This window comes from Zonotrichia albicollis, chromosome 12 (assembly GCF_047830755.1).
Source record: "Zonotrichia albicollis isolate bZonAlb1 chromosome 12, bZonAlb1.hap1, whole genome shotgun sequence".
Classification (NCBI taxonomy): Eukaryota; Metazoa; Chordata; class Aves; order Passeriformes; family Passerellidae; genus Zonotrichia; species Zonotrichia albicollis.
The window spans coordinates 11,728,150-11,742,956 of NC_133830.1; the positions used below are offsets into that span (position 1 = coordinate 11,728,150).

General features: G+C 50.4%; 1 protein-coding gene across 1 annotated transcript in view; it reads right to left on the bottom strand.

Moving 5' to 3' along the window:
- Positions 1 to 667: 667 nt before the first annotated feature.
- The window catches only part of NCKIPSD (NCK interacting protein with SH3 domain), a 51,356-nt gene continuing 37,216 nt past the window's right edge, over positions 668 to 14,807 (bottom strand). Inside the window, exons 8-13 of the mRNA XM_074549804.1 lie at positions 14,303 to 14,441; positions 9,015 to 9,095; positions 7,692 to 7,820; positions 5,796 to 5,888; positions 4,461 to 4,633; positions 668 to 3,887 (exon numbers count right to left, since the gene is read on the bottom strand). Of these exons, the coding sequence (XP_074405905.1) occupies positions 3,684 to 3,887; positions 4,461 to 4,633; positions 5,796 to 5,888; positions 7,692 to 7,820; positions 9,015 to 9,095; positions 14,303 to 14,441 (819 nt within the window). The 3' untranslated portion in view covers positions 668 to 3,683. The remainder of the gene's footprint in view (positions 3,888 to 4,460; positions 4,634 to 5,795; positions 5,889 to 7,691; positions 7,821 to 9,014; positions 9,096 to 14,302; positions 14,442 to 14,807) is intronic.

The window sequence follows — 14,807 nt, forward strand, 5'->3', positions numbered from 1 at the left end:
AGGGAAGAGCAGGGCATACATGGGACACACTGTGCCTCCATGCACATCCTAGCTCCAAAGGGGCCCTCCCAGCACCTGCAGAAGCCCAGCCTAGCCACCCCTGGGGAAGCCACAGGGTGGGCAGAGCAGGCAGGGCTTGTCCTTGCCCTGTTGCATGTGCTGACCATGTGTTGTAGGACCATGACAAGAAATACCAGGCAGACCCTTAAGTGGTGGCCAGTGCAGCTCAGCATGTGCCACAGAGAAGATCCCCTAGCGCTTACACAATGCTCAGGGCTGACACCCAGTGAATGTGGATGTCTCACCCCTGGAGAAGCCAACCTGTTAATTTATGAACTGCATAGGGTGGGTAATTTGCTGTGATTAACTCCTCAACCACCACATAACACCTCTGGCTTGGGTAGTCCAGCACCAGCCATGGGCATAAGTCCCATGGGGGACTTATGTTCTCCCCTACAGACCCTTAATTACCCACTTGAGCCTCTCAGGGCTGTTAGGATAGTGCCAGAGCAGCCCTGGCCCTGCACACAGCTCACCCAAGAAACCTCATTTACCACAGAGCAGCTCATCACTCATGTGCAACAGGAACACGCTGGCTGATCATACATCACACCTCCTCAAACTGGGGATGTGCCATCAGGAAACCAAATCAGGAGAGAGGCAATACTTCTTAAAAGTAATGAAGGCTTTCAAGTTTATTTGTTCTAATTACCCAGCTGACAGCTCAGGGGAGGAGGAGAAAATTATCAGGGTATTACTGCCACAAAATAGTTGTAATTGAATCATTCCAGACAATAAAGCAGAAGCGCAGGTCACGGGCAACGTGTCACTCCCCCCACGCCAGCCACCAACACCTCAGTGTTGCACCACAATAAAAACACCAATACAAGGAGACACTGCTCTAATTGTGCATTATTACAGCCAACAATCCTGAGTGTCTCACCTACATGGAGAGCAGGATCTGCTGAGCAGGCTGGGGACAGTGAGTTCACATGCTGCAGTTTGATTCCCAGTGATGGGTGAAGGCCTCTCCTGTGCAGCAGGTGCATCTCTCTGCCTGGACCCCCCAGCCAGCTGCCCCCCAGCTCTTCCAGCCCTTGGCTGCGGTGGCAGCAGGGTGCTGGGGCAGAGGGTGATGTGCTACTGTGCAGCTGGGGCAGGGTGAGCAGCCCCATGGACAGCAATGGCTCGGCGAGCACCAGCTCTGCAGTCTGGGCTCCTGGCACAGAGAGCCACAGGTCCTGCCACTGCTGGGTTTGCCTGGCACAGCAAAGCCTGGGCTGTGTCACTGAGGGCAAGTGCCAGATGAGCATCTCACCACAGCAGCACGTCATGGCCAACAACAAGCCCAGCAGCACTCGGAAGCAAGCCGAGGTTGGCACAGGGGCACACACAACCATGTGCTGCACAGAGCAATGGGACACAGGAGAGCCACCTTGGGGGACACGCCAGTGAGCACTGGCAGCCCTTATGTGCCACAACTGAGCCAGGTGTGCAAACTGCACACTGTAAGGCCACATGCCTGGGGACTTTGGAGACACAGGCCAAAGAGGCAGGAGCTGGGACAGTGCTGGCCCCGATGCTGCAGGTAGCTGAGTTTGATGCCATCCCCATGTTCGGAGTGGCACAGCTTGCACCTGGCATTCACACCCCTGCCCTGGCAGGGCTGTGCCCATGGCCTGGCTGGCTCCCGTGGCACAGAGCCAGGAGCAGACACCAGCTTCCTGCTGCCAACCCAGTGCTCTGCCCCTGCCTGCTGTGCTCCCCTGCAGAACCCCTGCCATCCAGCACCCCAGGGCTGCAGGCACGGGCTGAGCTTTGGGAGCACACATCCACAGCCAAAGCACGATTCATTACACTCGTACAGACCATTAAACCCTTCCCTGCCTGGGCTGGCTGCCGGGGCAGCTCTGCTGGGAGCCAGCTGAGGCTACACGTACCTTGTGGGAAGTGAACTGTGAGTCCAGCTCTGCCAAACCCTTCATGTGGAGCAGCCATGCTGGGCAGGCCCCAGGAATGATGGCTGTGCCCCTAGCAAGGGCTGCTGCCCTCCACCCTTCCTTGTCAGCCAGCAACACGGTAGCAAAACACAAGGCAAGAAGCTGAATGAGGGAAAACAACTGCATTATCCCATTTAGAGATCAGCACCCACTGCTCTGCCTCTGTGGGCAGCAGGCATCCAACCACTCCTGATGCTTTGGTGCCCTCACGACAGGACTGGGCAGGCAGGGCTATACTCACAGAAGTCCAGTTTAAGACATTTTTATTCTTCTGCAGGTTACACTTAGTGTTTAAGAAAATACAGGATCCCTTTTGACATTCATACATTTTTACAGGGAAAAAATAGGTTTCTCTACTAGGGTGGTTATTAAGCTTGGGCATTCCCAGGCTGACTTCCTTGCCCCTGTTGGCTGCCAGGCCAACACCCTCTCTTCTCAAAGCATCACTGCCCCAATGGCCAGTCCAGGCCTGCAGAGCTTGTGTCATCCCCTCAAGCTAACAAAAAAAAGTAATTAAAGTAAATACAGTGCTCAGTATTTCCAGTTTCACAGCTCCTACACTGGCTACTGCAGAAGAAGACCTGGAGACAGGGAGTGACCACACTGTGCACACAAATATCTAAGAGACCCAGGTTAGTGTGTGTGACTATCTGGACCAGGGAAGCAGGTTAATCCTGTTTGCTAGAAACCTAGAGGAAATAAAAATAAGGGTTTCCCACAATTAGCATAGTCACAAACAGCTACTGGACACCAGGCTCACGCTGCCCCTGAGTGCTGCCAGGGGCCAGGAGGGCAGCGGGGCAGAGCTACTACGAAGCTCAAGGCAGGAAATGCACGCGCTGCACGACCCGAGCGCGCCTGCCCAAGAGCAGCCCCTCTGCTCCAGGCAGTGCTGCAACAGAGTGGCAAGGGGCAGCTTCACCTGGCAGGACACATCTTGGTGCTGTGTCCAGCCAAGGGCTTCCTAAGGGCAGTGTCATCCACGTGGCTCTTACTTCTAGGTTGCCACAGTGTGCAAGAAATTCAGATTTAAACATCACTATAGAAAGCAGATTGAAAAGCAGCTGCTGGGGTAAGACCTCCACGACCCAAGGTGGGCTGCTGCCCAGAGCAAAGCTGAAGGCTAGGAGGGAGCAAAAGGCTCACTAGACGAGGCGTTAGACAGCGAGCAGCTACTTTCCCTTGGCAGGGCTGCAGCACATTGGCACTAGCAGCAGGAAACAAAACAGATGTTACAAAAGCTTCTTCCAAGCACCAGCAGACTCCACTTGGTCACTGCGGGGAGAGAGACGCACATGGAAAAGAAGTGATACTCTAAGGCAAAGGCCTTTCTCTTCAGGACCTCGGGACACCAGTGCAGCTAAACACCCCCCCGTGCTGGCTGCTAAGCCCCCACAAGCTCTCTGCCCTTCCCACCAACACCAGCTGCCCAAACAGCTCCTGCTGAGTCTCGCAGGCAAACCACGTCCAGCGCCCACCCTGCCCCGGGCACCAGGCCCCAGGGGCACCCCTCACCCTCTCTGCCACTGGCGCTTCCTCAGGGCCGGTGAACACTGTCCCAACCTTAGGCCTCACACAGAGGGATGTAAGGTATGAGCTGTACTGGGAGGGAATGGGGACAAAGTGTCAACAAAAGACATAGTCCATCCAAGTGGATCAAACTCCAGTCCAAGCTGAGGAGCATTAGCTGGTACCAGAAGAGATTTCTGGGAACTCTTTATAAATCTCCAAGATGATCAGTTTCTCCATCTGGCACTGCTGGTCCTCCTCCTCCTCGCCCAGGATGCGCTGCAGGATGCCCTGCAGGTCAGAGAGGCGGTGCTGGTGCTGCAGATAGGGCGTGGAGCGGATGATGGCATGCATCAGGGACAGATACTCCATCCTCAGCTGCCAAGTGCAGGGGAGACAAAACACAGAGCACAGTGAAAGATTTGAAGTGAGATAAACAAGTATGCCAGCATCCATGACAGCATGAGCACAGCAACAGCTGTTTGCTGCTGCACCATCAACCAGAGCACAGCTCCAGAGGCACCTGCTTTTCCTTAAGTATCATTAGTAACTATGGAAAACTCTGCTTTTCCCACAGCAAGAGTGCTGCTCCTCCCCTGGCCTTGAACACGTGCACATCCCCCACCTCCTGCAACAGCAAACAAAAGAGATTTCTCCTACTACTACTCACAGAGGGTCTCTCTTCCCAAAGGTCCTTGGTCAGAAGTGTGCAGACCACAAAAAGCCTGGCAGATCTTTCTTCAGCTATGCTGGTGTGCTGGGCACGATAAATCCTCCCTTCCTCCTCAGCTCCCAAGGTTGATTTAAGCACCCAGAAATGCTGTGCCCACCCCAGAACTCCACTCTTGCCTGCACCAGCAGGCCCCACAAGGGGCCAGGACAAACACCATTGCTCTGGGAGTGTGCTCCCTTCCCCCGTGGCTGAGTGTTTGGTGTGAACACTGTGAGCACCTTGTCTCCAGGGGAGAGATCCGCAATCTGCCGCACCAGGATGTCGATCAGGACCATCATGTCTGTGTGATAGAAGATGCTGGCTGTATCCTTGCTGGCAAAGATGTCCTGCAGAAACTTCAGCACTGAGTGTGGTGGCTGAGGCTGATGCTTGAAGATGGAAACTGGATCATCTGGAGGCAGAGACACTGTGCTGAGCCACACACTCCCTGCTGCCCCTCTGCTCCATCCTCAGTGCACTTCCCCTCATTAGACCCTTCAGAGAGGAGCCTGCCCTGCCCTCAGCCAGCCACTCCCTGCCCATGGATAGCTTTGGTGCTCAAAGAGGTGAAATCAGGATGGCAGCTCTGCAGGCTACCCAGATGAGAGCAAACTCATTATGATGAGCATTAATCACTGTTTATGTTTCACTGACCATCCCAGGTGAAAGCACATTAGTACACTGCCTCTCAGTATCTCCCATTTTTACTCAACAGCCACCACTCATTTTCTCCCTGGTTTATTAAGAGGGGTCCAATAACCCCCCTGAAAAGCCCATGGGAGCCTGTACCAAAAACAAGCTTTCACCAGAGACCAGGCTAGTACTGTTCCAGAAGCAAGAAAAGAAACACTTCCAAGTTGAAATGAGCCACCACATCCTGTTCTCTTGCAAAACACATCCCTGCAGAGTGCAAGAGGGGCTCTGGGCCATGGCAGCTCCTCCAGCAGTTGTCAGGAAGGCAGGCAAAACAGAAGCATCTTCATTAGGTTGTGGCCCCTCCCTTTCTTCTCCCAGCTCCTCACCGTAAGGTGATCTCTGCAGGGAATCTGGCAGGAAAAGGGCTAAACAAAGGCTTTGGGAGGAGGACAGACAGAAGAGCACCAACGTGCCTGCTGCCCTCAAGCTGATATAGTGTGGAGACAGTGATTTGCAGCCCCAAAGAGAACTAAAGCCAGAGTAAGATGAGCTGCATGCATCACAGGGTGGGTTATTTCCAGCAGCTCAACAAAATGATTTCTCTCAGGCAGCAAAGCTCCTGCGCTCCAGAAGGTATTAGCAATACAACTGGCCCAGGACCAGCTTTCCTCCCAGACAAGAGCTTGCCCATGGCAGCTGGTCCATGCTCTGAGATGGAGCTGATCTGACACAGAAGTATGGAAATGGCAGCCCCTCCTCAGCAATGCAGACTGTCACCCTCACAAACTCACCAGGCAGCAGCACAGCACAGCCTGAGCTGCCAGCTCCTCAGCCACCTGCACCCCTGACATCCCACCCTGTAAGAGCATGGCCATGTCTCCCCAAGGATCTTTGTGCACTCCCTGCCAGGCATGCAGCAGTGCCACACACACTCTCACCTCCTCTGTTCAGCAGCAGCAGCAGCTTCTCTGTGAAAGTCTTCACGTTGGAGTGTTTGCTTATTGTAGTCATGATCACACTGTGTTCTGGAACTAAAGAAAAAACCTGTTCAGCATCTCCCTTTTTTCCTGAAGAACATGGTGATAAAAACATACAATGGGTGGCCCGAATTTCACATCAGTACTCTGGGGTGCTTTGGGGAACCACAGTCTATGAGGGCTACAAAAAGTTTCAGGCCACAGAGTGGGTGGGCATGGAGAGAGAAGGTGAAATAAATCTGGAAACAGCACATGAAACACTTGCAACTTGGTGCCTTGGTGCCTCCATATATCTGATTCATGTGTGGGTTCCCAACTTGCCAGCCAAAGACTGGGAGAATACCTTGCAGAGGCTTTATGTTGTCAAACATTACCTCTGCTCACAACCCTCTGCAGCCAAGGGCTCCATTCTTTGGTACCTTCTTCCTTCCTACCAGCAGTACCCTTCTGGAACTTAGAGTTTTATGAGTTCTCTTAAGAAGGGTCCCAGGAGCATCCCAGAAAAGTTCTTCCCAGCACTCAGCACTGTGCTGTGCAAGGGCACAGGCTGAAGACTTCTAGGAACTGTCCCCTTGCCTGGTCTGGGAGTGATTTGCTGTAAAGTACATTTATCCTAGCAGAGCTTTAGTGTGTGTGTGAGTGTGCACACTCAATCACAGCTCAGTGTGGCTATTTCTGTGGCCTGTAATATTTCACAGGCTGCAGAGTGTTTCAGGATCCTGAAGGCCATCAATATAATATGCATTTAGGAGAGTTTTTGAACTAATGCTGTACGACTTAACTGCATGATAGATGAATCTTGCAGGCATAGGGATAAAAATTCAATCCACCAATAAGCAACGTGAACATCATTTAACATTTTCTTAGCATCAGAGAACAAGTCACTGCTCTCAGCTATGCCCCAGGTGGGCAATAATCCCCAGAAACACACTGCCTGTCATGCATTCCTGCCTAATTACAGTAGCCAGCAAGGATATGGGTAACTGTGGGAAGGGGTAATGAATGCAGGCAGCAGAGATATACTTAATCAGTTTCTGTGCACTCAACTTTCACAGGAAATTAGAAACATTTTTATGACACACAACCCAAAAGAACAGGTAAATTACTGGACACATCGTTGCGGCTTTATCTTCCCCTCTCTCCAAAAAATCAAGGAAAATGTCATGAAGTAGATCAAGGGTAAGTAATTAACTAAAGACAATTGGAGCAACAGGAGACTGGGTTAAGGAATGGCCTCTCTTAGCAGGACCTGGAACTACATTCCAGTCTTCCAATGGGCTTCAAAATGTGCAGGCAGAGAGAAGGAAGACGCTCTTCCCTAAGGACCTGATCTGCTGTGTGTCCTCGAGGAGTTCAGCAGGGCAGGGAGGAGAGAGAACAAGGGCAAAGAGGGGAGAGCACATCTCAGGCCAATGCTGAAGGGCTTGGCCTCAACAGCTTGGCACTGGATGAGCTTCAGACAGTGTGGACAGGGAAGCAGAAGCTTTGCCAAGACCCACAGAAGGCAGAGGACTTTTGTTGTGAGTTAGTATTGAGAAATGCCACTGAAGCATCTTGTCTCCCAGGTCACTCATGCCTATAAATTAACCCCACTCATGCTCTGCAAGTACACCCCAACAACTCTTTTGACTGTCACAAATCCACTGAGCTGCCCAGGGTGCTGGGCAGGGGGTCTCAGACCATTTTTTTCCTCTAGGGTTTTGCATTACATTTAAACACAGTGCAGTGCCAGAGACTAGGAGAGCTGGTTGGTGGTTACAGCACCATCAAGACCCACTAAGATTCTCCCTCCCCATTTTTCACACTCTCACTCCAGACCACTGAAATGCTGCCAAGGCAGAGCAGCAGCAGCTGAACCTGGAATGTGGAGATTGAAGGCCAGAAGGACGTTGACAAACAAGTCAGGCAGCTGGTCAGTGGTGTCCGAGGGCAGCCCGTCCTCAATCACATCCAGCAGGAACTGCACAAACTGAGAGTTGAGATGTTCTGCACAAGGACAAAGGGGAGTTTACAGCACAGTGAAAACAAACCAAGCAACAAGGGACCATCCAAGCCACTTTTATGCTTAAAAACCATTAATGTCAGCCTCTGGGGAATGATGGGCTCTTCAAGTGGACTAGACAGACCACTGAAGCATCTTTGTGTGAGACACAGTGCAGGGGATTGCTAAAATCCAGTACTCCAAATAGCTTTTTTTTTTTTTTGAGTAAACCACCAAATTCTGTTCTAGCTGTTGCAGAACCAATGCCAGCAGTGAAGGCTTCAAGGTAGGAAGACATTGGCATTCTTGACCACCGGTTCAGTTAATCTCTTTTAAAAAACCCCTAATAACCTAGATCATTAGTAATAAACCAGTTTTCAATTCAGCTATTAGGAAAGCTCAGGAGCTCATGCAAATAAGTCCACCTGCAAGAAATAACTGCCAGGGTTACACAAGGAGAGATAAACAGGAGGTGTAGAGGCTCATTCCAATCTCTACTGCACCACTTTTAATCTTGCACAGGTTTACCCAGGGTTAAGGTAAAGCTGCTGACAAGATATTTATAAAAATCTCTACTGCATTTCTAGGAAAATTAAGCCCAGAATTTCCCAAATATGAAATAGCTGTGGGAAGAAGTGGGCAGGGCTTTCTGCCTGAAATGAAAGGACAGAATAAAACAGGGAGAATATCTGCACTTTGTAATTGACCACAATACCCTTAATCATCTCCACTTTCCCTAAGAGCCTGAACTACAGAGAGCTGCACTATCCTGCTAGAAGAGAGACCAGAAAGAGGCCACATTATGCAGCTGACAGCCTTAGTGGGTGTTTGTGTAGGGATCTGGGATCTCAGCCTCATCAGCAGACAGTCTCCAAAGCAAGTAAGAGGTGTGTGCTTTCACACAGGCTAGAGGTAAAACAAAATGCCACTTAGTCACAGGGATGGGCAAATCCATGTTGCCTGCAGCATGGCATTCAGTCCTCCACTGCTCTAACCCTGATTTGTGCTGCTCTTTGGAAATCTGGCACCTCAGCCCTGTGCTTCAGCCAGGCTCTATTGATAAAGAACAGACCCTACTCTTGGTGGTCTTCCACTGAGCTGTCCCTGGCCTTGGCCATCAGGAGAAGTCCCTTTCCTGTGTCTGCCAGCATGCCCAGACATCCCATCACCAGCTCTGCCATGAGCACAACCACTCTTACCATAGTGGTGATATGGCAGGGGCTCCCCCATGGAGAACATCATGGCCAGCACCAGGGCAGAGTAACACATCTTCTGATGATCTGCAAGGCAAAGGTCCTGGCATTAGCTCTTCTGAGGATGTGAAACCTTTCCCCAGCTGCAGCTGGGAATCACACACTTCATACAGGCATGTAACACTCCTCATTCCTGTACTGACTGAGCAGTAAGGGTGTTTGTCCCCGTTTTAGCACAGCACACGCCTTCTGTGCCGTGTGTTTCCAAAGCAATTTTAAAATAATCATAACAAGAATCCTCTATTTTTTTCCCCTCTACTTCAGAGGATCTGGGCAAACTTGAGCTGAATAATTAAAAACCTCCCCTGCACAGTCCCAGGACACATCCCATAGTTATGTAATTATTGAACCCAGAAAAAGCATCCATCTGGCCAGCTCAAAATACTGCCTGTTCCAACCAACACCACCCCCAGACAGACGTGCTGCTTGTTACCATCTCTGCACTGCTCTACTTTTGCTACCTCAGCTCTGCCTGAAGGTATAAAAGGTCCCTGGGGAGAGCAGATCACTGCTCAGGCTGTGCATCTGCCACCTCCCAGGCCACACATCTCCAGCACTGATACATCCCACAGCCTCCCAGCCCAACACAATTTTTGCTGGCAGCAGCTATATGTGAATGCTCCAAAGAACCCCTGCCAGTGTCTTTCCTGAATTTTAATTAATGGATACCTCTCAACAGATATTTGAAGGAAAAAGAAAAAAGTCATCAAATAGAATCTGTGCCCTCATCAAATGTAGCCTGTATCCAGTTCAGCAAGTCTGAAGGCAATAGGAAAATTAGTATTATTTAGGTTACCACATGTACTGGCTAAATAAAGTTCAGCTACATCTGCCAGAAAGAGCCCTGGGGCACAAGGAAACTGAAGGTGTAATTATGAAAAACTGACCAAAACTACTTTTCATCAGAGGAGAAAAAGGCCCCTTCAATCTGTGGTGCTTTTCCTGGCCATACTGCTGCCCTGCACAATACACACCTGTTCAGTGCTCCCTCCAAACCCTTCAAGATATTTCACTTCTCCATGCACAAAGCCACCATCTCTAAGCCTCTGCACCCTGCAGTTTGGCTTTGACTGCACAGGCTGATGCCTTCAATGTCACCACTTACTCCTGCACTTGGCCAAAGGACCTGCAACACTTGGCAGCTCTCAGGTTTACTGTCAGCATGGGGGAAAATGCTATGGAGTCATTCCAGCCCCATGCCCCCTGGAAAGGCAGCTCTGTCAGCAAAGCCTCTCCACTCAAAGCACACTCACACTGTCACAGCTCCACACGATGCCTCACATTTCCATCAGCAAGTACTTGGAGTAAAAATAGATCATTTGCAGCTTAACCAGATACTACAGTATGAACAAGATTAAGAGTTTGTAGACCATGTGGCAGCAAAGGAAGGCTGAAAACTGCTGTTTACTCTCTGTAAACAGAGAGGGAGGATATTTAATGACTTCAATATAATTCATACTTCTTATATAAGAAGTACTCAGCTATAAGGTGACAGTAATGCCAGAGCAGACTGTAGCAGAAAAGGGATCTGACAAACTGTTCACCACATGATTTCTTCATTCTTCCCTCCATGGCTACAGGAGCTGGGTCTCAGAGGCAGGACACTGCAGTAGGGAGACACAGGGAGCTGCTGTTTTCATGTTCCTAAAAAGGCTTTCTTTTGTCAATAAAATATTTTCTCTCATCACATCAGTAGCAATGAAATAAAGTAAGAGCCAGAAGCCAGTGATAAACGTGGCAGTAGCAAATATGGAGGAACAGACTAGAGATGGGAGGGGAGGGAAGAGTGTAGTTTTATACCTCCATGGTCCATCTGCCATTAACTGAGGTCCATTCATCTTGGCTGACAGTAGTCCACATGACTAGGAGGCAAATCTTGTTGTATTTCCCTACAGATGACAAATCAAAGAATGCTGAAACCAGCCAGAAACCAGAACTTGGGGCAAATCCAGATGACCCCAGAACACTCACACTGCATAGGCTCTACAAGTTTTTGGGAGTGTCCCAGCTGCAGCAGGACAAGACTCACCATGCTGAAGAGCAGAGTAACTGTCAGTCAAAACACAGCTTTTGGTTTTTACCTTACAGAGCAGCACCAGTGGCTGTCAGAAATTAGGCAGTATCAATGCAGCTCTCCTGAAGCAGAGGGACTGCTGACAAGAGACTGAAAAGCATCACTGAAGCAGCCACGACAGGTGGGAGAGATACAGCTGTTTGCTTACCAGCCTGCATTGCTGGAAACTACTGAGATAGTGAGCAATCATGTATAATGTAAAAGCATTTCTCAGAGGCCTTTGAAAACCTTGCTTCCACCTTCTAAACCCAGCAGTGTGAAATGTGGGCACTGGAAGCAGACACAATTGTCTGTGACTGAGGGGAGGAGAGCCTGACAGCTGACTTGCATGCAAACTGTGCTGCAACAAGGGAGAAAGTCATGACTACAGACTGGATTATCCCTGTCTGTTTTCTTTGGAATTGTTCTGGCTAACTCTGCCTTGCTGTGGCTTATTATAAGGTGTTCTAACATGGATAGATGTGCAGGCCAGCTGCAGCAGAGGGAAGGAGCTGCCCAGAAGCAATAAGACCCAAGCATCTGCAGAAGAACTGGCCAGCAGCCAACATGCCTGCATCAGTCCCAGGGTAAAGCCCTTCTCACCAAAGGCACCCAGCATCCACAGCCAGAGCTGCTGCCCCAGCTGCTCTGCAATAACAAGCCAGGAGGGATCCCCCAGAGCTGCTGCAGCCAGTTCCAGCTCCCCAGCTGTGTAGTGCTGGCACTGACTGCCCTGGCTGCAGTCACCCACAGGAGGGATTAGCTATTCCACAGCATGTCATGGATCAGCTGCTAGTCCCCAGTTTTTAGTACCAAAATAAGCTCAAGTCATTCTAGGATTCAAGGTCATGTTTTCACACAAGCTTGCCATTTGCTGGCAGCATATGAAGCAGTAAAGCACAAGCATGGCAGGAGGGACCTACTAATGCCCTGAAACACCTCTGAAGGACAGACACATTTTGGCCAAGGATGGTTACCCCCCTGCAGCCCCACTGTGAAGGCTGGGAGGACTGGATGATGCACAGATGCCATGGCACAAGTGCCTGCCATAAAGCTAAGCCCAAGGAAAGCAGCACAGGATGAGGACACTGATTTGTGAGGCTCCTATATCCACACAGTGGTCTGTCAGCAAAGGAGGAGCAGCTTTTCACCCTCCAACTGGACCACTTTACAGCAAGGAGGGAAAAAATCCTCACCTTGAGATGATGCTAGGGAAAGGGAAATGCTGCAGAGCTGCAGACTGGCAGCTCAGAGGACACAGTAGAGCCACTCCTCACCCACTTCCACTGCCCTACTTTTAGGACCCCAAAGCAGAGCTAGGAGTTGCTGAGAGACAGGCCTGCTCCAGCCTAGGTGCTCCCTGGACATCAGCAGAGGTGTGCAGAAGTCACACAGGTCAGGGCTCAAAGTTCCACACCCACCAAGAGGCTGAATCAGCTGTGCTGTCTGGGATGACACAGCCCTGGGCAAAACAGCATCACTGCAACCAGCGAGGAGTAAGAAGGGTGACCAGCCCACTCTGCCTGCACAAAGACAGCTCAGGAACAGGCCAGGAGACAGAACCCTCTTTGGGAAGGTGCACAGGGTGCTCACTTGGGGACAGTCTTTGTGAATGAATGATGGAGGCACAGTAAAGTTTATTTTTGGCAGCACAAAATCAGGAGAAATGCTGCTGCAGGAGCACAGTCACAGTCCCATAACCAAGCAGCATTAGCTTCTTGGGCAGTAAAACCTCAGCCTGGAGAAGATGCTTCTCAGGCATAACCAGATTAAACACCAAGAGTGTGGCAAATTCTCAGCACAGAATTCATAAGCAACAGTAACAAAAGAGGAAGCACAGGAGTAATATTTGCAGTCCCACACCACCAGCCCTTGCCCCTGCCCTGAAATGGCACCTTCCTCACCTCTGACATGCCTGCACTTCAAAGCATCTAGGCAGAGACAAGTGCAAAGCCTTCTGCAACAGGCTTGATTTTCATCTCCCACAGCCCTTTCCAGACACGACATGAGCCCTGTTAATGCTGCCCAGCAGAGCCAGGTTGGCAGGGACTCATCTGAGTGGGATGCTGGGACAGGAATGTCTATTATGCAGGTTCAAAGTGGCCATCGAGGACATTTACTCACATAAAATGGATGGGCCAGTCCCTGTTATCTGCAGACCTGTCAACCCCTACACAGTCTCATCACCAAATTATACCCCTCACAGCTCCATGACACCCACAACAAACAGACTGCAACCAGGGCAGCAAGGCTGCAAACACCAGGTTCTGATTTGATCCACATCTAATTGTGGATCACAATTAGCACAAGACAATGGATTTTCAATGTCCTTTTAAGAGGAATATGCCACTGCCAGCATTGGTAGCCTACAGGTTGGCTTCAAAATGGGGAGCAAAGCTGTGACTGTCCAGGACCAGGCATATGTGGGGAGCTGGAAGGTAACTCCAGGGGAGTATTACAACATGTTCACCTTACTTTTAGGCTTTTTCCCAGCATGTGCTTCTGGCTGCCCAGAAATAAAGGACACTGGGCTAAGCAGTAGCTCTGACGGCACAAAGGACATCCCTGTTAGTAGCAGGGACAGGTCATCCTAACAAATGCAGGAGGGTGAAGTGGTAGAAACATGAGGGCAAAGCCTGAGAGTATGGAAAGCAAAGAGCTGGGAAATCCTGGGCCATGGCACTGTCCTGCAGAGGACCAGGACTGCAATGCCAACAACAGCTCTACCATCTCTCTTGGTACAGTGTTGGAGAGAAGGCCCTTTCCTTTAACCATCACACACCTCACTCACCACAGTGAAACACCACAAAAATTGGGTACAGAACACTCAAAAAAACTCTTTAAGAAACTGCAGAGATCTTCCTTGAGATCTGCAAGTGTCTCTTGTCAGCATTATGAAACAAAACAGGAACAACGCAAAACGTGTTTTAAGACATCTACAAGAAGTGACACAGATCAGTAATGGCATGTTCAAGAGCTGGAGGGCCTGGCACCATTGGACTGAAACATCCCTTCCTGTTCATTCCCCACTTACAGAGGTAATAACCTGAATAAATTCAGAACCAGACACCATCCCCCTGGGCATGTGGAGCAGCCAGGCAATGGGGGGCCATGCTGCTGCTGCAAATCCTGTGATGGCAGCACACATCCCAGGGCTGTGGGAGCAGCAGCTCTGGCTCACCCTGTGTGTGGGTCTGCATGTCCCGGGCCAGCTCCATGGGCAGCACAGAATTCACCAGCGTGGAGATCACAGCAGCATCCAGGTTGCACATGGCTCCAAAGCACTTCAGCAGCAGCAGGCGCAGGGGCACCCTGTGTTCCTGCAAAACCAAGTGCTTACATCAAACCATGTCGTACAGGAGGGCTCACTCTGAAGCAGACACAGCTTCTAGAAGTTCCTGTTGTTGGGAAGCCACAGACCTCCCCAGGGTGACATGAAGCCAGAAGCTCTCAAAGCTTTTAGCAACAGTACAGGAATCACTTTACAATAATGTTCACAACTGGGCTGGCTACGGGTTGTTGGCCTGTGTGGTCAGAGGGCATGTGGCAGCCAGAGCTCAGATCTGAGATGTCCCACGTCATCCACTAAATCTGGCAACACACCAACAACCCATACCTGTCCCCAGCAAAGACACTGAATGTGCTGGACAGCCAGGACTCTCTGAGCATGCTAAGGTTTGGTGAAC